Here is a 24,905-nt window from a genome sequence, read left to right on the forward strand (position 1 = left end):
TGGTATTGGTGTTTACCATTGTTTTTGAAGAACTGTTGCTTGGATAGATTGCAGATTTTTTTTCATAATTTTTAATTTCTTTTTCAACTTCTTGGGAAGAATTTAATTTTTTTTAGATAATGAGAATGTATTAGTTTTTTTCTTTATGGATTTCTTTTTATAGTTCATTAGAAACAGATGTATAATTTTCACAAAACTGGAAAATAACATTTATTTTTCTTGTAAATAGGACCTGTGTAAGAGCTGTTGTTATATATGGGGGAACCCAGTTGGGTCATTCAATTCGACAAATAGTACAAGGCTGTAATATATTATGTGCTACTCCTGGGAGACTGATGGATATCATAGGTAAAGAAAAGGTAGGCCCTCGAGGGATGACAAAATTGTGGATTAATAATTTTTTTTGTATGGGAAAGGGGAAGAATGGTATATAGAGACATATATATTTATTAGAGTACCCTTTATATGTTAGGCCCCCATCAGAATCTTTGAATGAACTATTACATAATTCTTAAAATAATTCCAACATGAGATAAAAAGTATTTCCTATTTTGTGTTTGAGAAAGCAGTAAGTGATATTATGCAATTTATTTAAAATCCCTCACTTAGCTCTAGTGATAGAGCTAGGGTTAGAACCTGGATCTGACTAGAGTCTATATCCTGTACTCCACTACACAGGGAGAAATGCATTAAATGCTCCCATAGTTTCATATAAGTTATGATGACATATTTTCTTCCTGAATTGTGTACTAGCAATTTTGTTTCCTGTTGAAGCATAGGAGTAATGTTAACCAGGATTATTAAATTTCCAAGTCTTTAAAAAGACATTTTAGAGTTATATATTTAGTGTAGGTATTCCCATACCACAATATTAAATCACTAAATCATTGCTTTAAATTCACGTTCATGAACCTCTTTTGCTTTTTTTAGGCTCTTCTCTAAAGGGGTTACTCAAAATACGGTCTTTCTGCATAAAGATACAATACTTATTCAGACTACCCAGAGAAATCCACTTTGATTTCTCACTTAACATCTTACATGGTTGTGCAACATTCATTTGTTTTCCTTGCAAATGTCTGTTTCTCTTTGTAGTGATAAGTGTTCATGCGAAGAAGGTGAGAGAAGTTTCTCAGTTGTTCCCAAGTGATTACAGAATGGAGAATTTATTAAGAGTTTAAAGCATTAGAAGTAAATTTACCAGTTATAAGACATTTGAATATGTCATGATGTTAGGAAATGTTTCCTTACATTTAAGAATCTGACTTTATCAGATAATAAGATGTAGATCTGTGTGGTCCACTATGGTAGTTAGCCACATGTGGCTGTAAACATTTAAAAAGGATATAAAATGAAAAATTTTGGTTTTTAGGCATACTAGCCACAGTTCAAGTGCTTAATAGCCGTATGAGGCTAGTAGCTAACATGTTAGTGAAGATCAAGAATTGTTAATAAACATTTAAACAGTACTAGTGTTACGAACCAAAACAATTCTCATCGTTTTATGCATTGATTTCTACTTTTCATTCTTAAGAATAAATCAGTAGTTGGAATTGTGGACACATTTTAGTTTAATATATTGACTAATATGCATTTTCTGCTCTAACCCTTGAAAATATCCTTAAAGATTGGTCTCAGACAAGTCAAATATTTAGTTTTGGATGAAGCTGATCGCATGCTGGATATGGGTTTTGGACCAGAAATGAAGAAGTTAATTTCCTGCCCAGGAATGCCATCAAAGGAACAGCGTCAAACCCTTATGTTTAGTGCAACTTTTCCAGAGGCAATTCAAAAGTAAAATTTTTTTCTTCTTAAAAATAATTGTTATGCACATAAATGGCTTTATGAAAGGAAAAGCAATGTGACTCTATGATTTTTAAGAGTATTTTTAAAATTTAAGGTAACAAAGGTAGTTTAAGAAGTGGATGTATTCCTAAAAACTTAACTGCGTTTTTCATTGTTTGTAACCTTTATCCCTGGCTTTGCCACACTTTAAAAAATTTGTAACATTTTATTAAAGTGTGTGTGTGTGTGTGTGTGTGTGTGTGTGTGTGTGTGTGTGAGATTACACAGCACCTAGATAGGATTTAATAAGTGCTTACTCAGTGAAGTTATTTTTTGTGTCTTGAAACCAAAATTGTAGAGCTTGCAAAAATTGGGCCTTTTGTAGAAAATTCACATACCAACTGTTGACACATATTGAGTATCTTACTGTATATGGTTTGGTGAATTCTGAGATGAGGATGACACATCCCTTGTAGATGATGTGTTCCTTCTAGAGTTCTAACTCTTCTTCCTGCTTGCTGATCCCTTGGCCCTAGGGAGCCTGAAGTGTCTCAACAGCAACTTCTTAGCTTGTCATTTAGTTAGACTCCTGCATATTTACTCTGATAGAACTTTTCTTTCTTTGGGAACCAAGACCTCCACACCTGCAGAATCTGTGGCTGTGGGTGGGACAGGAAACACAGTTTCAAATATGAGTCACAGGGAGCAATGGTAAGTGGACCACTCTTGCTTTGCATGCCTTGCTCTCAGACCCAATGTACCATATAAGGATTTCTGGTTGAAAGTACCATGCCCTGTTGAATCATGTGCCATATTCAGAAAGAAACACTTCCAAGCACTTGTTTAAGTGGATGTTCCACTTTCTGTTAGCCTGGCAGCATCTCACTGTTGTCATGTGATATGACCTGTAGACGTTATGGTTATGGGCCTGCTCTGTCACTTATTATTCTGTGAAGTGGGTCTCCTGGCCTGATAGAGTCTTACATGGGATGAAATACTTCACAAGCCACAAGTTAGTGGTGCTGGCTATTGATTTGTTTTACTTAATAGATGATTTAAAAAGTCTTTGTGTAAAGTTAAAACGAGCTCTTTATTGGGGGAAAAAATCTAAATCATAAGAGAGCATTTGACCAGTTAGGATTTTTTCTTTCTTAGTGGTACATAAAATAATAGTTTCTTATAATAACTGGTGTCTTAAAACTTGAAAGGTGGTATCTGTATTTCCCTTATCGCCTTTGCAATTAATAATAAGTAGATAATTACCTACCTAAATAGCAGGTAATATTCTGCTGCCTATATGTTTTTTTATTCATCCTGAAATAGGAAGGTATTTGAATGTTGGCTAGCCAGAATGACTAATGTGTACTGTCATCAGTAATATTTGTGAGGGCTTTTTATGAGCCATATTTGAGTATAAGTCCTGGGTATGTAGGGTAAACAGTAGAGTCCCTCACCTTGAGGGACCTTGCCCATTATTCTGTCTAAAGTCCAATGTTATCATTCTACATATTCACTGAACTATTGCAGCATCCATTTCCTTGGCTGATGTTTCTTTCTGTAACTGTCCCCAATTTATTACCTGTATCCTTAATCTCTCTTCGGATTGCCAGACTTGCGGATTTAACTCTTCAGGAGTATTTTATTCTTAGATGAATTACCTGTAAGGTTCACTATGTCCAAAATGGAAGCTCTTCTTCAATGCCCTCTTTCCTGTTCAGTTTTCCTTACTGGCCTTGTTGTCTTTCCAAGCCCAAATCCTTTCAATCATCTTGATTGCTTTAATATATTCTTTTAACTTTATGCCCTTCAAAAACAGTCATTTTGGCAGTTATCTCTAAAATATTTCAAATCAGTTTCTTCTGTTTCCCACCTTAATTTAAGTCCTTTTCACTTTTCTCTCTGCTCGTTGTCAGTAGCTTTCTAACCTGTCCTCCCTGACTCTAATCTCAATTTTATGTCAGTAATAATTCCAAAATAAAGTTTTAGGTTTTTTTTAGACATTTATTCAAAATAAGCCCTCCTGTGTCTTCCCATTTCCACAGACTAACCAGATTTCAAAGTGTACATATGATCAAATCTTTGCTTTTTCTGCTACTTTATTACCTGGAATTGTATATTTCTTTTCTATTAAAACTATTTCTTGTTGGCTGAGCAAGCCAAATTCCATACTTCCTCATTATTTTTTCTTGTTTCTCCTTTCTTTTTAGAATGTCTTTCCCTAGTCATCACTATTATACATTCTTGCTTGCTGCTGCTTAGATCTAGCTCAGTACTTGAAGACTCTTGGAAATACACATCACTTCATCCATTTCTTGCCATTGTATTTGTCAAGAAACTATTTTAAACACTTGGCACATTTTTTTGAATATGGTAAATGTTTAAACTGGAATATGAAAATATATTAAATACTAAAACGTTTATTTTTTTAATTTTCAAAAATTTTTAAAAATATTTACTGTCAAATTTTGTCAAATTGGCTAACATACAGTGTGTACAGTGTGCTCTTGGTTTTGGGGTAGATTTTCATGGGTAATTACTTACATACAACACCCAGTGCTTATCCCAACAAGGGCCCTCCTCAGTGCCCATCACCCATTTTCCCCTCTCACCCCTCCCCCATCAATCCTCACTTTGTTCTCTGAAATACTGAAATGTTTTATATATGATTATGCAATATTAAAAAATGTTATATACTTAAAAATGTAGTAATTATTTTTTATATAACTATATTTACCTTACTTGATGTGAGCATCTCAGTGGCAGAAACTATCATATTCATCTTTGTATTCCCAGTACCTTGTATCATGTATGCCTGACACAGACACACAATTAATGTTTTAGTGAATGAAAAAAATATGATGGAAAGTAATGAACTATAGATGGTTTTAAGATTTGTGCTTGAGAGGGTGCTTGATTCTTTAAGGAAGGACTTCAAAAAGAAGCTTTTCTTTTTCTTTTATGGTAACAGCAGGTGAAGAGAAAGAAGCAGTAATGATTTATTAAGATTCTGGATATGCTTTGCTCATGAGATTTTCATGAGACTGCTAAGAAGTAGGGACTGCTAAATGGGACAGAGGAGGACTGATGATAGATTTGGCCCTCCTCCTTAATCACAGAAAAACTCAGTTCTTTGCCAGTTCCCTTTCTCCTCTTCCTCTGTCGCTGGATGATTTAAAGCAGGCCTTCTTAATTGTATGCTGTCTGTGAGTTATGTGTGTGTCCACATGCTGATATCCTCAGCGTTTGGGGTGACCATACACAGCCTGATGTGACCTAGCCTCTAGGCCCTTCACCTCCTGTCTCATTTTTTTGCTCAGACATGCTGTATAAATGCTACAATTTTTTGTATGTGTCATGACATGAAAAGCACTGACCTAAGGTCTGGTTTGCTGATAATTGTTCAAAGCATAGTAGTTTAACAAGTAATATTTTCAGAAAACAACTTTTAGCAATAACATACATGAAAGCATTAGTGAAGGACAGAATTTTTGCCCTAGGCTTGCATTTCAGTTTGTAACAAAAATTCCTATTTGTTGTAGTCTGATCCTTTAGCATACTTTTCTATTGTTATATACACATTTTAAATAGTTTTGCATGGCCACGTTTCACTAAGTTATTTAGTATTTTACAAAATCTTAATGTTTTATACTGATCTTTGGAATTAGTACTTGCATGATGTAAGTTATCTACCTTGTTATAGTTGTTATAATCTGTCTAATTAACATTAAATAACACTTGGAATAATTCAGTGAATATTGTGAGTGTTAATGGAAGAGGATAAGTTAAGGAGTAATTTTTTGTCTTTGAAGGTTGGCTGGGGAGTTTTTAAAGTCGGATTATTTGTTTGTTGCTGTTGGACAAGTGGGTGGAGCATGTAGAGATGTTCAGCAGACCATTCTCCAAGTTGGCCAGTACTCAAAAAGAGAAAAACTTGTCGAAATTCTGCGAAACATAGGTATCTTACATTGATACTATTTTTTTGTCATAATTTTGATTTTTAAAAAATGCTTAATTTTTAAATTACTCTAAAAATTGTTTGGTATGGGTTTTTAAATAAGTGCGTTTTCATTATTTCCTCTTTCTCTAAAGCTTTCTTTATAAAAGGCTTTATGATTTAGTTTCCTCTGTAAATTATATAGCAGTTTAATCTTTTCTTCATAAAGATTAAAAAAAAGGATTTGAGACTTGAAATATGTGACTAAGAACTATTCCAGGAGGGGCGCCTGGGTGGCTCAGTCGGTTAAGCGTCTGACTTCGGCTCAGGTCACAATCTCGTGGTATGTGAGTTCGAGCCCTGCGTCGGGCTCTGTGCTGACTGCTCAGAGCCTGGAGCCTGCTTCAGATTCTGTGTCTCCCTCTCTCTCTGACCCTCCCCCATTCATGCTCTGTCTCTCTCTGTCTCAAAAATAAATAAACGTTAAAAAAAAAATTTAAAAAAAGCTATTCCAGGAGAAATACATATATTTTTCATTGTAAGAAATAAAAAAGCCTCCTTTACATTAAACTCCATTTTCTTCACCCTGAGTTATTTTTACTTCATAGTTTTTGCTTCCAAAATATTTCTATAATTGTAGATTCAAAAAATTTTAGAGCTGAAGGGAACTTTAAACATCTGGTTCTGGTTTTTACAATAGTGATGAGAAATTTCTCACCCCCCCCAAATAATTTTTATAGAAAGTCGTATTTCTTTGAGTTGGGCTTAGTTTGTGCCGAAAAATAAAACTTTTTAATATTGCTATCTTATTTATCATTTTTTTCATTATAGGACCTACTTTATTACTGAGAAAAAATGTTTTATTTTTTCCACCATATGTAGCAAAATTTATTTTCCTTTTTTAAAAAATCTTAGTTTTAACATATAGTGCAATATTGGTTTCAGGAGTAGAATTCAGTGATTGATCACAGCAAGTGCCCTGTTTGGTACCCAGTAATATTATTTTAATTTCTTCTTATTACCTCACAGACTAAGTGTACTTACATGCTATATATTCCCCCTCCCCTTCTTCATTTTAGTTTCAATTTGAATGTCACTGTTGAGATGGAGGAATGAGGAGAGGACAGGAAACCATCTAATTTCCAACAATGAGGAGGAAAAAAAAGTTGACTTAGAAAACACTTTAAAAAAAATTTTTTTTAATGTTTATTTATTTTTGAGACAGAGAGAGACACAGCATGAGCAGGGAAGGGGCAGAGAGAGAGGGAGACACAGAATGTGAAGTAGGCTCCAGGATCTGAGCTGTCAGCACAGAGCCCGACGCGGGGCTCGAACTCACGGACCGTGAGATTGTGACCTGAGCCAAAGTCCGACTGAGCCACCCAGGCACCCCTAGAAAACACTTTTAAAGGCTTCTATTCTTCAGTTTCCACTAAGTCTTAAAAAAACACAAAACTTTTTAAAACCAAATGCTCATCATGAGTTGGAGAAATTTTACTGGTTTGCTTCATCCAGTGTTTCATAAATACAGTTGCTATTTCTGTTTTTATTACTCCTTCTATAGTCTCACTTATGTTAATTATAACTTTTAACCATAGTAACTTCTGTTTCATAGAGGAAACTGGAGGCAGGAATGGGCATTTGAGAGATGTCAGACATAAGTGTTGTAGCTGACTACCAGAGCTCATGAACTTTTTTTTCACTTTTTTTTTTTTAGTGTTTATTTTTGACAGAGAGAGCGAGCGAGCATGCACAAGCAGAGGAGGGGCAGAGAGAGAGGGAGACACAGAATCCGCAACAGGCTCCAGGCTCTGAGCTGTCAGCGCAGAGCTTGACGCAGGGCTCGGACTCACCAACAGTGAGATCATGACCTGGGCCAAAGTCGGATGCTTAACTGACAGAGCCACCCAGGTGCCCCTCATGAACTTTTTATACTACTTTTTTACGGCACACTTTGTTAAAGTATGAAAGTGCTGCAAATTTTTAAGTGGCAAAAATGAACATGTTTATTAACATGCCTCAAAGATATTGCATATGAAAAATAAGCAAAAGAACATGAAATTAGGTTTAGTAATTAATATGTGAGAATTCTAGTGATCACTAATTTACTCAATATAATCTACTCTTTTAAGTTACCTAAAGCTGAAGATGTTGGATATTATTTTCAGGATGACATTATGCAAAATATAAATACTGTTGAATAATGAATCAATTTACTGAACACAAGCTTGTTTTTATACTTTTAAGTCTTTAAAAAATTTTTTTTATTTTTGAGAGAGTGTAAGTGTGTGTGGACAGAGAGAAAGGGAGACAGAATTTGAAGTAGGCTTCATGGTTAGAGCTGTCAGCACAGAACCTGACGTGGGGCTAGAACCCACAAACCATGAGATCATAACCTGAGTCAAAGCTGGACCTTAATCGACTGAGGCCCTATGTTGTTATGCTCTTAAACATTATGGAGAATATTAGCTTATTTGGGTGGCTAACCTACATAGGCTAAGGAAAACCCAACTAAAATAAGGTGTTTGTATTATGCTTAAAACTGATAAATCAGAGAAAAGATGTGTGTTTTTTTAAACTGAAGTTATTAAATTAGTCTTGAGTTTATCAAAGATTTCACTTATGTGTACTTGTAATCTTAAATGTTTGAGATTTAATTCCTGTAGGAAGATTTTTTTTCAAAAACAGTTCAGTTTTAGAAATTCAGTTTTGTTATTCTCTCGGAATTTTAGGAATGTTTGCTTCTGTAAATTATTTTTCTGTTTTATTTAACTCAGTAAACCAAATCAGAATTAATTTGATAGACCTATAAGACACTTTTTAAAAGATGCTTTAATAGACTTTTATAAGTTATTTTTTTTTCTAGTTTTGCTTCTCCCCTCTTCCTATTTTCTCCTTCTGCAGCAGTAATTAGATAATATTAGATCTTGTTCTGTCCTCCATATTTTGTAACCTCATTTTCATATTTTCTACTTGTTCTGGGTTGTATTCTAGATAGTCTGGGTAGTTATTCAGATTTACCATCACTTTTGCAGAAACTGGTACTGGTACAGTGTATATGTATAGTTCTCTGCCATTTTGCTACCTGGGTGCATTTGTGTAATTACCACCAACATCAAGATCCAGAGCTACTACCTCACCACAAAGATATCCCTTGTGCTGTTTTTATAGCATACCCACCACTCCTACCCTCACTGCCTATCCCTATGTCCTCACAACCACTAATCTGTTTTCCATCTTTATAATATTATAATTTCAAAAATACTATGTAAATGGAATCATGCATATATGACCTTTAAAATAGGTTTTTCCTTTTGCTGTAATGCCCTTGAGGTCATCAAGTTGTTGTGTCAGTGGTTGATTTCTTTGTATTGCTGAGGAGTATTCCATGGTATGGATATATTTGTATTTTTGGTTCTTAGCCCTTCTGTCAATTTTATTCCTTTTAATTGTTAAATTTATACCATTTAGGATCATTGCAATTATTAGAGGTTAGAGCTTAATCATTTCATTTTTTTTAATGTTTGTGCCATAGAACATTTATTTTTATGTGTGCCAGTAAACATGAAGAAGTTAGGTTTGATTTTACAAGACTCTGAAAAGGACTAAGTTCAGATTCGTCCATGACATTTGCCTATTTTTTTTTCTTTTTTATTTCTTATTTTTAGTTATTTTTAAATTTTTGTCCAAGTTACTTAGCAGATAGAGCAATAATTTCAGAAGTAGAATCCACTGATTCATCCCCTACATATAACACCCAATGCTCATCCCAGCAAGTGTTTTCCTTAATGTCCCTTACCCATTTAGCCCATCCCCCAGCCCACAACCCCTCCAGTAGCTCTGTTTGTTCTCTATATTTAAGAGTCTATTATTAAACCATTTCTATCTTCTTTTTGTTCCTTCTGTTTCTCATTTCTCTGTTGTTGTCTTCCTAGAATGTTTTTTAGAATTCAGTTTTGATTTTCCTACTTTTTTGAGTTTTTAAGTATATCTTAGCATAGCTTTGTTAGTGGTTGCTCTCAAGGCATTACACTGCACATAAATAATCACAGTGTGTCAGTACTGTTGTCTGTGTTGTGTCAGTTTGAGTGAAGTATAGATACCTTATCTCCCTTTGTGTTCCTTTATCCTCCCTTATTTATTTATTTACTTTTTTTTTTTTTCCATAATAGTAAGTGTATTCTTTAATCCCAGTCACCTATTTCACCCATTCATTCCCCACCTACTTCCCCTCTGGTAACCATCATTCTTTTCTCTGTAGTTAAGAGTCCTTCTTGATTTTTTTTTTCTCTTTTTTTCCCCCCTTAGCTTGTTTGTTTTGTTTCTTAAATTCCACATATGAGTGAGATCACATAGTATTAGTCTTTCTCTGTCTTATTCGGCTTAGCGTTATACTCATTAGCTCCTTCCACGTCATTGCAAATGGCAAGATTTCTTTTTTATGGATGAATAGTATTCCATGGTATGTATATACCACATCTTCTTTATCCATTAATCAATGGACAACTTGAGTTGCTTCCATAGTTTGGATATTGTAAATAATGCTGCAGTAAGCATAGGGGTACATGTATCCTTTTGAATTAGCATTTCTGTAATTTGTGGGTAAATACCCAGTAGTACAATTAATGGATTGTAGGGTAGTCCTATTTTTAATTTTTTGAGCAACCTCCATACTCCATACTGTTTTTCACAGTGGCTGCACGAGTTTGCATTCCCACCAATGGTGAAAGAAGGTTCCTTTTTCTCCGCATCTTTACCAATACCTGTTGTTTCTTTTGGTTTTGATTTTAGCCATTCTGACAGGTGTGAGGCTTTTTAAAGAGGCTTTAAGAGATGTTGTAATTTAATTTTTTAATATTCTCCACAAGGTATTAACATAATTATTACATATAATAAAAAAATCCTTTCTGAATTACACATAAAGTGCTTTAGTTCTACCGCTTTAAGCCACAGTTCTACCACTTAACTTTCTGGGGTTAAGAATGACCCCAGAACTACAGAGAATTGCAATCTAGCTACTATTCTATTAGGAGAATAGTAGAATCTATTAGAATTATTTTTAGATTCTTAGTTGATTTTTACTTAGCTCACAATGGACTAACAAAATGGATACTCCATCACTTCTCACTCAACAGAATAGAGATTTATAATTCATCTGTTTATAGAGATCACTGAATGGTCTGATCATAAAGCTAAATTTGCAATTATTGCTATCACCAGTGGTAGTATGACCTATTGTCTGAACTAGAACAAATACAAAATCATTAGGAAGAATTCTAGAGAAAGTCAGAGTTAAATTCTTATTGCCACTGGGATTCATACTGAAAACCAAGAAAAGAGATCAGGGCTTAAGTTGCTCAAGAGTGTTAAGTACTTGATACTATCAGTTGTATCAGTTTTGGCTTTGGGCATCTTATTGGATGACTTCCAAAACTGTGGAAAAATAACTATTCTAATAATATGAAAATGACTATATCTTGAAGATTTAACTGATTTATTACTGTAGGAATCACTTGCCCTTTGATTTTTCTGCTTGATTTTTAACAGGTCTGAGAGTTAATGAAACACCACCTCTGAGCCTTTTTTTCTTATAGATCTCCTATTTTAGTTAATGTTAGTTCTGTTTTTCCAGTTACTCAGACACAGTCGTGGTAGTCCGCCTTCATTTCTTTCTTTAACTGCATATATCATTTCTGTTAGCAAAATCGTTTTGGTTCTAACATCAGAATTTATTCAGAATCCATTAAGTCCTTAGTTAAAACAAAGACCAGATCTTGTCACTTCTTTGTTCAAAACTTAGTGGCTTCCCGGGGCGCCTGGGTGGCTCAGTCGGTTAAGCGTCCGACTTCGGCTCAGGTCACGATCTTACGGTCTGTGAGTTCGAGCCCCGCATCAGGCTCTGGGCTGATGGCCCAGAGCCTGGAGCCTGCTTCCGATTCTGTGTTTCCCTCTCTCTCTGCCCCTCCCCCGTTCATGCTGTGTCTCTCTCTGTCTCAAAAATAAATAAAAACGTTAAAAAAAAAAAAAAAAAAAAAAACTTAGTGGCTTCCCTTCTCAAAATGAAGAAGTTTTTTTTCAATGGCCTTCACGACTCTGTGTGACACAGCTGCCATTACTTCTCTGTCTTCATGTTCTGCTGTCTCTTGCTCACCCCACTCCAGCCAGACTCCTCATTGCTGTTCCTCACACGTGCCAAGCACGTTTCTCCCTCATAGCCTTGTTCCTTGTTACTTGCTGTTCCCTCTACCCAAAATGTAGGGGTCACATGAGGGCCCCTGTGTGTGTGTGTGTTAGCACATAACTCCCATGTCTCTTAGCCTTTCCTTCATATTTGTCCTTCCCTGTGCCTTGATGTTCTTCCCCAAGTATCTCAGTAGTTTATTATTTTATTCTTAGTTCTACTTAGATGTCATCTAATTAAAAAGGGTACATCTAAAGTAGCCCTCTTGGGACTCTATTTATCCTTGTGGGTTTTTTTTTTTTTTTCCATTTTAGGGCTTATTACATAATATTTATTATTTGCATCTCCACAATGAGAGCAGGGGCTTTGTTTTCTTTGCAGTATTTCCAACACCTGGAATAGTGACTGGCATCTCTTAGGCACTAAATATTTGTTGAATAAATGAAGCCAACTAATAGGGAAATGAGGGAGAAGAATTATGAACAGTAATACAGTCTTCTTTCCGTTAAGGCTATAAGTTACCTTCTTTCCTCTCCAACATAGGGAGATTCCTTGTGTGAAAAAATCTCTGGCTCATGCTTGAAGTTCTACCAATTAAATTCTTTAAGCTAACTGGTAAATATTTTTGACTCATAAAATCCTAGGATAAAGTCACTTAGTTTTTTTGATAAATAATACCTGGGAAATAAAAGGGTTTGAATTAACAGAGAATGTTGAAACACAGAATGTTGCAGAATTTGTCAGCCTTGGGTTGGATGCCTTATAAATTGGGCAATCAAGGCAGAATGCAAGATTGGATTATCTCGGGAGGTAAGGAGCAAAGGCATTAATTTAATGAGTGGGAAATGAAGGTCCTGAGATGAATTTGGAACTGCCAAAAGTTGGCAGGTAGATACCATTTATCTTTCCCTTAGTCAGCTTTTTGGTGTTGGCCTGGGAGGGCAAAGGGCAAGCTCATTTTTTTAGTCCCTAAAGTAGAAAACAGTTCTGATACTTTATCTTTGACATTCATTCATTCAGGAAATATTTGGGCTGCTGTTACCTACCAGGCCTGGTCTTGGTCTTGGAAATACAGTGATGGATGAGACTATTTCCTACTAATACCTCCTGGCTTTTTTTTCCTTTTCCTAATTTCATAGTTTCTGTGTTTATCACTGTTTCATTGTCTTGTAGGTGATGAAAGAACTATGGTTTTTGTTGAGACTAAGAAAAAAGCAGATTTTATTGCTACTTTCCTTTGTCAAGAAAAAATATCAACAACAAGTATTCATGGGTGAGTAGATTAATACGATTTCATAGTAGGGAGGTGACACTTGTATTTGTCATTTGCTAAGAAATAGCAGTGCGTGTAACTGACATGACATAATCCTAAGATTGGGATTCAGAATTCTCAAGATCTAAACTGTTAGTCATTTTAAGTTTTTATAAGAACTAAGAGGTGGGGATGGGTGAGTTAAAGGTTTGTCTTGGACTCCTCATCATGAGGAGTGGTAACTTCTCAAGAGAACTCAGTAAGTTTTTCTCTTCTGCTGAATCCAATCTTTCTCTTGCTTGAAATTTTTTATTGAAGTGCATAAAAATGTCATATGAGCACAACTTCATTGACACTTTACTCATGGATCTGAAATACTAATGAATATACAGAATTCTGAGATTATAGTTAAACAATTTTTTTGAGAAAACATTCTAATCAAATAGTTGTGTATTGTCAAGACAAGTACGAGATTAATAGGTGAGATTTAATGTTTGTCACACTTGTTAAAAAATTTTTTTTAAAGTTTATTTTTTGAGAGAGAGAGCGCACAAGTGGGGGAGGGACAGAGAGGGAGGAGGACAGAGGATCCAAAGCAGGCTCCACATTGACAGCAGAGAGTCCAATGTGGAGTTCAAACTCAAGAAATGTGAGATCATGACCTGAGCTGAAGTCAGATGCTTAACTGACAGCTGCTCAGATACCCTGATGTTTGTTTGTCTGACCTAAATTTGTGTTGTAGCACTCTGTACTACCTTTGTTACCTTACTTCATGTGCAAATGAGGATAATTGTTCCACCCTCAAAGTATTACTGTGAGAATTAAATAAAATGATGGCTTGAAAAAAATTAGTATAATACCTGGTATGTAAGAAGTAGATAGCAATGTTGATTGCTGCTATTTTTACTGTTACTGAAAACATGTTGAACTTGAATGGTTCATTGTAGTAATTTTTTTAATGTTTGTTAATTTTAGAGAGAGCACATGTGAGCAGGAAAGGGCCAGAGAGAGAGGGGGGAGAGAGAATCCCAAGTAGGCTCTGTACTGTCAGTGCAGAGCCTGATGTGGGGCTCAAAATCATGAACCGTGAGATCATGACCTGAGCAGAAATCCAGAGTCAAACACTTAACTGACTCAGACACCTAGACACCCCCACTGTAATAATTTTTTAAGAGCTGTCCTGACACATGCTTTCTTTGATTTCTAGTGATCGAGAACAGAGAGAGAGAGAGCAAGCTCTGGGAGATTTTCGCTGTGGAAAGTGCCCAGTTCTTGTTGCTACTTCAGTAGCTGCCAGGGGGCTGGATATTGAAAATGTTCAACATGTTATCAATTTTGATCTTCCTTCTACCATTGATGAATATGTTCATCGAATTGGACGTACTGGTCGTTGTGGAAATACTGGCAGAGCTATTTCCTTTTTTGATCCTGAATCAGATAACCATTTGGCACAGCCTTTAGTGAAAGTACTGTCAGATGTAAGTTTTAAATGTTTAAAACTGAATGGATATTATTCTATCATTGAAAGTAGACCTTGTATATCTATGTATATTGAGGAAAAGTAAACTGCTGTAATCTTTGAGACTAGATGCATATTGAATATGAAGTTAATAATTTCTTTTTTTAGGCTCAACAGGATGTTCCTGCATGGTTGGAAGAAATTGCCTTTAGTACATATGTTCCTGCCTTCAGTGGTAGTGCAAGAGGAAATGTATTTGCATCAGTTGATACTAGAAAGGTTAGTTGAGGGGAAAAATTTAGAACTTGGCTTCCAGTTACTCTTTGTGAATGTTGTAGTTAATATTGTGAAGTAACAATAACGTTTAATAATTATCTTGTCATTTTTTATACTTAAAAGTTTAATATTTCTTAAAGTTTTATGTATGTATGTATTTTTGGTCTTAAAAGTGAGGAATAATATAACCTTTCAATTCACGCTCAAACATCCCTCCTTTCTCAAATTTGCTGGCATTTACAGCTCCTTTGGATTCTTCTGAATTTCCTGTAAGAATTCCTTGTTTTTAGAGTTCTGACAGTATTATTAAGTAAGACAGAATACTAGAGATAGTGAATTGCATGTCCTTTTTGATGTGTCTGTTTATAGGCAGCACCACTTTTATACAGCAACAGTGAATGCACTAACCATTAAATATTTATGCTTATTTATTAAGGTATAGAGCTTTCAGTTTTTCCATCTGCCAAAACTACTGATTAAAGAAAGATTTTCTTGAAATATTTTGTGTAATTTAGACTACCCAGGTTCATATGGGCCTTTATCAAATGGATTAAATTTAGTGAGAATCCAGTCTTTTATATTTTTTGGGAAAACATGGTGGGAAGTTTGAGTACCTTCTCTGAGTCTGGGAATGTAATTTGAGAGATATCATAAAATTAAATCTTTCTTTCTTTCTTTCTTTTTAAAGAATTACCAGGGCAAGAATACTTTGAACACAGCAGGGTTTTCTTCTTCACAAGCTCCCAATCCAGTAGACGATGAGTCATGGGATTAAAGCTAAAACATCCTTCAAGTTTGTGGTACAGTTTTGATGCAGAGAAGAAAATAGTTTTGATTTTTGAGTTTAACAGAAGTGCAAAACCTGACACACTATTATCTTCTGTCCTTCTGTTCTTATTCCTACCCTTAAAAAAAAATTCTTGCTGACTAGTTATGTGAAATACTAAAAATTAACAACATTGCAGTTACTTATATAAATGGTGTTAACTGGAAAGATTAAAGCATTCTGAATGTCTTGCTTATTTCTAGTGTATTCTTCAGGGGTTTTAAACATGTTTCATGTCTAAATACATAGTCTTAGTGTGGTGTTTATTGATCCTAAAACAAGCAGTAGGATTTATGACAAACTTTTGTTTAGAAACTGAGTCTCCTTTTTTTGCTTAAAAAGGAGCTTTTAAAGCAATAGTGTGTCACTGAAATATGGTAACATGATTTTCATGTAACAGACAGTGAAAGACATAAGCCTTTGAAGGTGATTTTGACTTTAGGTCATCACATATGTGATGAAAATGGTTAAATGCAATGTGAACTCTGTACACAATTACGTAACAAATGTTTGTTTTTACTCTGTACAGACTTTCCTTGAAAATAAAGGATGAAACACTTTGCCCCCTTAGTTTTCTAACAGCATTTAAAATTTTTCTTTGTTGCATATCATAGTTCTCCTGTATTTTGAAATTTTGAGCCTTGTAAAACCAATGAAGTGAACAAGGTATTACATAAATTAAATATTAATGTATGATATACATTCATACACAAATAGTGAAAATCATTATTTGAACTCAAACTATATCAACAAAAAACAATACTGTTCACTTTTGCCACAATTTTTTGATATTTTAAGAACAATGAGGGAAAGAATCTTTTTTTTCATTTACTAATATATATCTTAAATATGTCTAGAATGTAAGTAGTTCTTAATCATTAAGTAAATGAACCAAAACATTAAGACATGGAACAAGTAAGAATTAGGGAGACAAAAAATTAACCATTACAAATGTTTGTTATCATTAACTTAAAATATCCAAAGCAACATGTCCTCAACATATATCTTGTTACATGAATTTGGTTTATAATTAAGGCATCACACATGAAAAGAGAAGGTCTGTTTAACACATGTTTTTAGGATTAGTTAGATACCTACCCCATGCCATATTCAACATCAGTTCCATGTGCATTACTAAAAGTTAGAACTACAAAAAATACAGTTAAGTATGAAAGCTTTGAATTGGGGATGAGAGTTGAATTTAAACTCAGAAGTCAGAAATCCCAAAGGATTTGTGCACAAAAGGATCAGTTGCTTATTTAACGAGTAAACAACAAAGAAAAATATGACAATGATTACAGTGACTACAATGTATTATCAGTGAGTAGTTCATGATAATGTGGATATGTAGGAATACCTTAGAGGAATGCACAAAGAACAAACAGACAACTCAAGGGAAGTTCAAGTAATGAAAATATGGGGAATATTTAACATGTACTGTGTAATCTCATTTCTGGGAAAGGTTAAATTAAGGAAAGCATTGGTGTCATTACTCATAGTACCTGTGTGTCTTAATTTTCTCCTCCAGTTTGTTTTGTTTACAAAGGGTATTTACAGGCCATTTGTCTTTTTTGTTTGTTTCTTTTTTTAAATGTTTTATTTATTTCTGAGAGAGAGAGTGTGTGCAAGCAGGGGAGGGGAAGAGAGAGAGAGGGAGACACAGAATCTGAAGCAGGCTCCAGGATCACAGAGCCTGATGCAGGACTGGAACCCACAAACCGTGAGATCATGACGTGGGCTGAATCCGGACACCCAACCGATTGAGCCACCCAGGCGCCCCTTTTTTCTGTTTCTTGAAAGAGCTTTTGGTCATAGCTGGCCTGATTGCTTTAAAAATATTTTTGAATTTGCATGATTTGTCAAATTACCATAATAGCATTACTGAATCAGTATAAAAAAGGAAATAAAATTGTACCAGTTACAGTATCATTACAAACCCACTGTTAATGTCCCCATGTTCAATTACTTTCTGCATTTCTAGGTATAAATTTGAATGATTTCTTTAAAATACATCAAAGTAACAGGTACAGGTATGATTAGAAAATGCTATTGAAGAGTTTATAATAGGAAGAAGTATTCTGCCTCTCTCTTTCAAATTGCTATTTCACATCCCATGTTCAATGGTCTTTCACCATTTCTGGTAGTTGGTATCATATGTTTTATTTTTATCTCACCAAGCTGAGATTTCTCTTGGCTTTCTGTATAATAGGTAAAGATTTAACTGACCTCAGTCTTCTTGGGTAATTTTAATATAGTTATAAGTATACTTTGTGAGGTGATGGTGAAGTCACCCTTTCTCTTCTCTCTGTTAGGGCTTTTACAGTGTATCAACTTCAAACTGTACATTAACATTTCCAGAGTTAACACTTCCACTCTATTCTAATAACCATAAAGTTTCTCTTTTATATTTATATGTTGGTTCTAAAATTGGAAATCAACAGGCAGGGTTTACATAAATAAAAACTTAAAAAATAAGAAAAACAGAGGAAAATATTGTTTGCTGAATGGACCAATTAACACAGTTTGATTTCCTTTTTTAAAATTTATTTTTCCAATTTTATGATCTCTGTTGTGTTTCCAGGAAGAATTCTAAATGTCAGGGTCAAACGAAAATTGATCAAAACCATTCCACATACTAATTTGCTTTAAACTTGAATCGTAGTCTCTTTGAGCAGTTTTACCTTTGAGCAATTTTACCCTTCGGTTTGTCTTTGTTTTTTCTTTCTGGGAGAAGAAACATGCTCTTTTCGCCATATCATTACCTTTCTGGGTTACTGTATTGACTCCAAAAGATACTGATATTTCTAAAATTTTTGAGTGGGCTTTTTAATTCTGGCTAGTAGTTGGTGTGTTTAGCAGATCATTCTTTTCTGGACCTGAAAGTGTTTTGTACATTGTCTCATAATTTTTCCTAAGTTTTCTTTCTTCTGTCTATATCCTATCTCTCATGTTTTTTGTCTTTTGGCTTGTTATGTTCTGGTAGAATTTTTACTATTTTTTAACCCTCTGATTTTTAAAAGCAATTTCTTATTTCCAAGGGCAATCTTATTTTCCTCTGTTTTTCTTATTTTTTAAGTTTTTATTTATTTATTTTTAATTTTTTTTAACGTTTATTTATTTTTGAGACAGAGAGAGACAGAGCATGAACAGGGGAGGGTCAGAGAGAGAGAGGGAGGCACAGAATCTGAAACAGTCTCCAGGCTCTGAGCCGTCAGCACAGAGCCCAACACGGGGCTCGAACCCACGGACCGTGAGATCCTGACCTGAGCCGAAGTCGGACGCTTAACCGACTGAGCCACCCAGGCGCCCCAAGTTTTTATTTATTTAATCTGTACACCCAGAATGGGTTCAAACCCACAACCCTGAGATCAAGAGTTGCAGTGCTCTTCCAACTGAGCCAGCCAGGCACCCCTCTTCTGTTTTTTGAAATGTTGCTTAATAGTGAATTTTCTGCTTCACTTAGGAATTTAACCTGAATTTTTTTTTCTTTTTCTTTCTTTTTTTTTTTTTTTTTTAACATTCACCAGTTCTGCTGCTTGGCATCAGAAATCTTAAGCCTTCATCAGTTTGTAAGTTGTATGTTTATTGAATGCTAGCTTTACTCAGATACAGCGATGTCTACCTTTCCCAGCAGGGCCTACAGGTTAAGTGCTCTTCTGTCTCTCTAAATTTTTTTTTACATGTTTTATTCTTGAGAGAGAGAGAGAGAGAGAACGAACGAACGAATGGATGAATGGGGGAGGGGCAGAGTCACAAAGGGACTCAGAATCCGAAGCAGACTCCAGGCTCTGAGCTGTCAGAACAGGGCACAATGCAGGGCTCTAACTTAGAAGCTGTGAGATCATGACCTGAGCCGAATTTGGTGCCCAACTGACTGAAGCACCCAGGAGTCCTTGTGTCTCTTTAATTCTACAATCACAGCTTGTTCTCTAAAGAAGGCATAGGTTGGGATGTGAACAATAAAGCTTAGCTTTTCTTTCCTAGAGGCTTGTGCATTTTTAATGAGCCAAAGGCTCTGGTCTAAATCAAAGTAGGAAGCTCAAAATGTGGAATATGAAGCATAATGTGAAAGTTTGGGAATAATGGTGATGCAGTAGCAAATAAAGGTGAAGAGTGGTCCTGATTACAGTTAGGGTAAACTTGCCTACTTCATCTGTCCCTACATTCTTGAAGTGGAGTAGCTATGGCTTTTCTGATTTACGTTTTTCAGCATTGATAACTTTTGTATATAGAGCAGATGCCTTGGTGGGACGTTTACTCTTCCAACCCTGCCCGTAACTTTACACTTACCCAGTTTGCATACTTAACGGTTTTATTTATCCGATAATTTGGGAGAAGGCAGCTTTTCATTTTGTTTGGTTTGTGTGCTCTTCACAGATTTTTAAATGTGTTGAAGATAGGGTACCTATCTAGTCTTTAAGTTCTGAGAGCCCTTTTTCAGTCGCTCGCCAGCGTGCGGCTGCTATCTGTGGTTGGCAGAAGTTGCTTTTGCTTGCTATCAGCATCTATCGGCATGATCCCCTCCTCCCCCCCCCCCCCCCCCCCCCGCCCCACGCTGCTCCCTGCCCTTTCGCACCCCTTGCCTAACTGCGTGCCTAATACATCTTTTGTAAATATTAGCCCAGCATTGTGCCCCGAGATCCTGAGGAAAGGAACTCTTAGCATCCAACCAGGAGACAGCCGAGCCTGGGCACGCAGGCGGCGGTGTCCACTGTGAAGCTGCCAGTGCTGCGAAGCAGTTTCCGCCTGCGTCCGGGCTTCTGGAGGCGGCTCCCAGGTGCGGCCCCAACCTGTGGTTCTTCCGCTCTCCAGGACCTGGCAGAGCTCATTCCGAGGCCCGGAAATGACAGCTAGCGAGGGCGTGGGGCAAAGGGAGCCTTCGGGTCGGAGTAGGAGGCTGGCCTGAAGGGACCCAGGGGGCTGAACCGCCGCGGAAGGGTGCCTGCATGGGCGACGGTTGCACTGGAGGTGGGATGGCACTGTAGGCTGTCCTTGGGACTCTCCCTTTAGCATTCCTAAACTTTCTGGATCACATCTACAGAGCCCAATGGTACATTAAATCTCAGGGCTCTTATCAGCCTCTCTCAAATCCATTTATACCCCCACCCAAAGGGTTCAGAACAGCAGATTTAAGACTCCTACTCTAGAGAATATACGGTAGTGCCATGAGGAATTCATGTCAAGAGAGGACAGTACAGACGCTGAAATAGAAGTGAGCAAATGATGTGGCCTCAAGTTTGGGGGCTGGAGATTCAGGTAAATTCCTTAATCCTTTAAATGATTGATTGTTTTGCTGTAATTTAGGGAATAATTGTCAAATCATCAAAGTGGGGTATTGGAATTACTTTTCTGTGGGGGATTTTGAGTGTGAGAATTCGTAAAAGGATTTTTTGTCTCCATTAGTTAGTGTGTTCTGCAGCTGGAGTCTAATGTGTTTGTGGGATTCTTTTTCACTATTCCAGGGACAAAAACCACCTTTTCTTCTCCTGAATATATGAGCTTATTAATTATCCCAAAGTCTTGGATATGTCCATTTTAATTTGATTTTTGTCTTCGTTTTGGAAGGGGGGTTACAATGTAGGGGATTAAAACACTCTCAACAGAAATCCAAACACTTTATTTAAAAGCTTACATGTGTTGGAGGAGAAGCTCATATAGCAAGGTAGGCATGATGCTTCAAAATAAATAACTAGTTGGAATAACCTTAACATTGGCTTTATTTGTTGACATGTGTGGTGCCTAGTTCTATCAGTGATCTGCTTTAGGCCTTGGTTTGCTTATATATAAAAATAAGACAATAACTGGGTTTTTTTCCATGTTCATCTCTAATCAATGAAGAAGTCACACAATGCATGCATTGAAGTGTTTTTTAATAGAGGCAGTCTGAAGACTGTGTAAGAATGCAGAGTATCATAGCTAAATGTTGGTATAGTTGTATTTTGATGTTCAAGTCTTATTCTAGTATTGCACTAGCTGCTTTATCAGTGTTAAATGTACAGTTGAGAAACAAGTCAGATCACATCTGCAGCTATAGTGGATGAATCTCTTTATAAATATTACATGGGCATGAGTGATGCTTGTTAATTGACTGTTCTGGCATCTTTATACTTCTTCTTTTCATTTTTTCATCGTCCTTTAGATGTTCCACCACTGAAGATTTATTCATGATAATTCACACGTGGTAATGAGCCAGTGTGTTCTTGCCAGGTAAATGTAATGCAGGTTCTGACAGTTTCATCTTAAAATGTTTGTTGAATTATATTACTGGGTTACCAGTCATCTGTGTTTGTAGAAAGTTTGGTTCCAGTAATTTTTTTTCAATTCTGTAAACAGAAGTATTGTTGATATAGTGTCACAAAGTTAATAACACCATTTGATATAGAATGCAGGACCAAAACAAGTACATTTTATCATAGTGTGTGTATTAGATATAAAATACATAGAGTGATGCTGATTGCCTGTTTAAACAAAGTTCTAAAGAGACCTTGTAGTTTTCTCATCTGTGTATGTAATTTGGTAGGAAAATGAACCCTACTGTAGTGAAAAGACTCAAACTGACCTAAGTTCAAACCCAGCTCAACAACTTACTAATAATTGTGTGCTCTGAAACAAGTTAACTTTTTAATTTTTGAACTTGAAACAAAACTTACATATAATCAGAGACACAAATCTTAAGTATATGGCTTAAATTTTTACTGCATATATTTCTCAACATCACCCAAATCAAGATATCTGTCACTTATATGACCTTCTTGCCCCTTTCCAGTTGAATTCCTACCCAGAGGTTATAACTATTCTGATTTTTGTTACCATAGTTAGATTTGCCTGTTCTTGAACTTGATATAAATGGAATCATAGAGCTTGCCCTGTTTTGTGTCTGGCTTTTTGTCCAACGTAAAACCTGTGAAATTTATCCATGTTGGTTTGTGTATCACTAGTTTGTTCATTTTTTTTATTCTGTCATATGAATACATTACAAATTGTTTTTCCAGTTTCTTGTTGATGGGCATTTCATTTGTTCACAATTTTTTATGAATAAAGTGCCTATGAATATTGTGCAAGTCTTTTGGTACATAAGCACTCAATTCTCCTAGGGGTGGAATTGCTGGGTCATAAAGTAGGTATGTGTTTAACTTTATTAGAAACAGCCAAAGAGTTTTCTAAAGTGGTTGTACTATTTAATGTGGCCACCAGCATTTTAAGACTATTTCATTTGCTCAACATTCTCACTATCACTTAGTATTGCCAGTATTACTATTTCTAGCTATTAATGTGGTTTTAATTCATATTTACCTGGTGGTTAGTGATGTTGAGTGCCTTTTCATATGCCTGTTGGGCATATTTGTGTCTCTACACCTGTTTACATTTCTACCTAGTCAGGTTTTGCAAACCATATACCATGAGTGGTATAAGAGAGTGGAGAAAAAATGGAATTAAGAGAGATGGGGTGCTATCTTGCTCAATAGTGACAGCAAGATATGTGGAAATGTTTTGTCCTTAGGTTAAATAACAGTCCTTTGGGTCACTGACTGTATCTGTTAGGGTGACCCTACCTGTTGCTAACCCCTAAAACTTCAGTGACTTATGATAGATTTACTTTTTTTTGCCCACCTTGACTGTCCAAGGAGCATATTCCCAGTAGGTAGGTTGCCTCTCAACTATTTACTTAGAATTCCGGGATTCTTCCATCATGTAGATCTGTAATCTTTGATACATGGCTTACAAGGTCTTTATGCTTCTCTTCATCAAGCTAGAGAACGGAAGAGAGTGGAGGCAGAGGAAGGAGGACAAGGACATATGGAAGATTTTGATGGGTCAGGCAAGGAAATGGCATATACATCTCTTTTCACATTCTACTGTTGAGAACTTAATTGAATGTAACTGTAAGGGAGCTCGGAAAAGTAGTCTTCTTCTGTGTGCCCAGGAAGCTGGGAATCAGCCAGCAGTCTCTGCCAATACTGATGAAATGATATGTTCTCAGGAATAGTCAACTGATTTCTGTATTAAACTGAGTCAGGACAAAAACTAACTTCTTGATATCCTTCAAATAGCAATGAATCTATGTAAACTTATAAATAAGGCATTTCTCATTCTTTTTGTGTACCCTCACAGTGCTGTAGGAGTTGGAGAGTGACCATTAGAAGTACAGATAATGATAATTTAATGAGTCCATTATGTGATGGTTAAAATACTTTGTTGAAAGCTCTTTTCCATTTTATTTATTTAATATGTCATATTTATAAAATAAATGTAATTTAGAATAAGGTAATTACTTTGTCCTTTAGTAATATTTCAGGACTTTGTGATTTTAAAACTTTAAAAACTCCCTTAAACCATTTTTTTTGAGACTTAATAGAAAATGACTCCTGATACTGTCCTTGCGGAAATGCAAAGCTCTTTGACACTTTCCCTTAAGTTTCTAAGATGTTCCTAATATGTTGGAGTTGCTGAGTCATTGCCCTGTTCTTCTTTTATTAAGTTCTAAACCAGTAAGACATGGATTGCCTTGAATCATCTAAGCCCTGGGTCAGCAGTCTTTCTAGCTCTTAAGAGTCCAGTGCACATCATTGTTAGAAGGAGTAGGGAGAAGAAAACAAGGGAAGAAAGAAGGGAACAGAAAGAAAATGCGTGTATGCAGTAGAGCTTCTTAAGTTGTTCCGTGTTTAAGCTTTTATGGGCAAAGTATTGCTCTACAGCAGTCCTGTACTTTAGAAATATAACGTGAGCCATATATGTAATCAGTATATCCCAAATATCATTTCAACATTTAATCTTTATAAGAATTAGATATTATAAATTTTCTTTGTACTAAATCTTTGAAATCCACTACACCATATTATAATTACCTCATATCTCATTAAATTTTTTTAATGTTTATTTATTTTTGAGAGAGTGAGATAGAGTGCAAATGGGAGAAGGGCAGAGAGAGAGGGAGATCCAGAATCCGAAGCGGGGTCCTGGCTCTGAGGTGTCAACACAGAGCCTGATGTGGGGCTCAAACTCATGAACCGTTAGATCATGACCTGAGCCGAAGTTGGATGCTTAACCAACTGAGCCACCCAGATACCCCCACAACTCATTTTAGATGTGGTTTTCATTGGAAATTATTTAGTCTTTGTAAAATAGACTTAATATATTAGGATTCACATATGTACTATAGATACCCAAGTTGTTCCAAACATACTTATAAAAGTT

General features: G+C 35.8%; 1 protein-coding gene across 7 annotated transcripts in view; it reads left to right on the plus strand.

Annotated features, from left to right (window-relative positions):
- The window catches only part of DDX4 (DEAD-box helicase 4), an 82,338-nt gene extending 66,432 nt beyond the window's left edge, over positions 1-15,906 (plus strand). For all 7 annotated transcript variants that reach the window (XM_042939035.1, XM_042939075.1, XM_042939043.1 and 4 more), the window contains 7 exons: positions 230-359; positions 1,625-1,791; positions 5,592-5,737; positions 13,071-13,170; positions 14,357-14,627; positions 14,777-14,887; positions 15,573-15,906. In XM_042939035.1, coding sequence (XP_042794969.1) covers positions 230-359; positions 1,625-1,791; positions 5,592-5,737; positions 13,071-13,170; positions 14,357-14,627; positions 14,777-14,887; positions 15,573-15,659 — 1,012 coding nt within the window. In that variant the 3' untranslated portion in view covers positions 15,660-15,906. The remainder of the gene's footprint in view (positions 1-229; positions 360-1,624; positions 1,792-5,591; positions 5,738-13,070; positions 13,171-14,356; positions 14,628-14,776; positions 14,888-15,572) is intronic.
- Positions 15,907-24,905: the final 8,999 nt, after the last annotated feature.

The sequence above is a fragment of the Panthera leo genome, chromosome A1 (genome assembly GCF_018350215.1).
Source record: "Panthera leo isolate Ple1 chromosome A1, P.leo_Ple1_pat1.1, whole genome shotgun sequence".
Classification (NCBI taxonomy): domain Eukaryota; kingdom Metazoa; phylum Chordata; class Mammalia; order Carnivora; family Felidae; genus Panthera; species Panthera leo.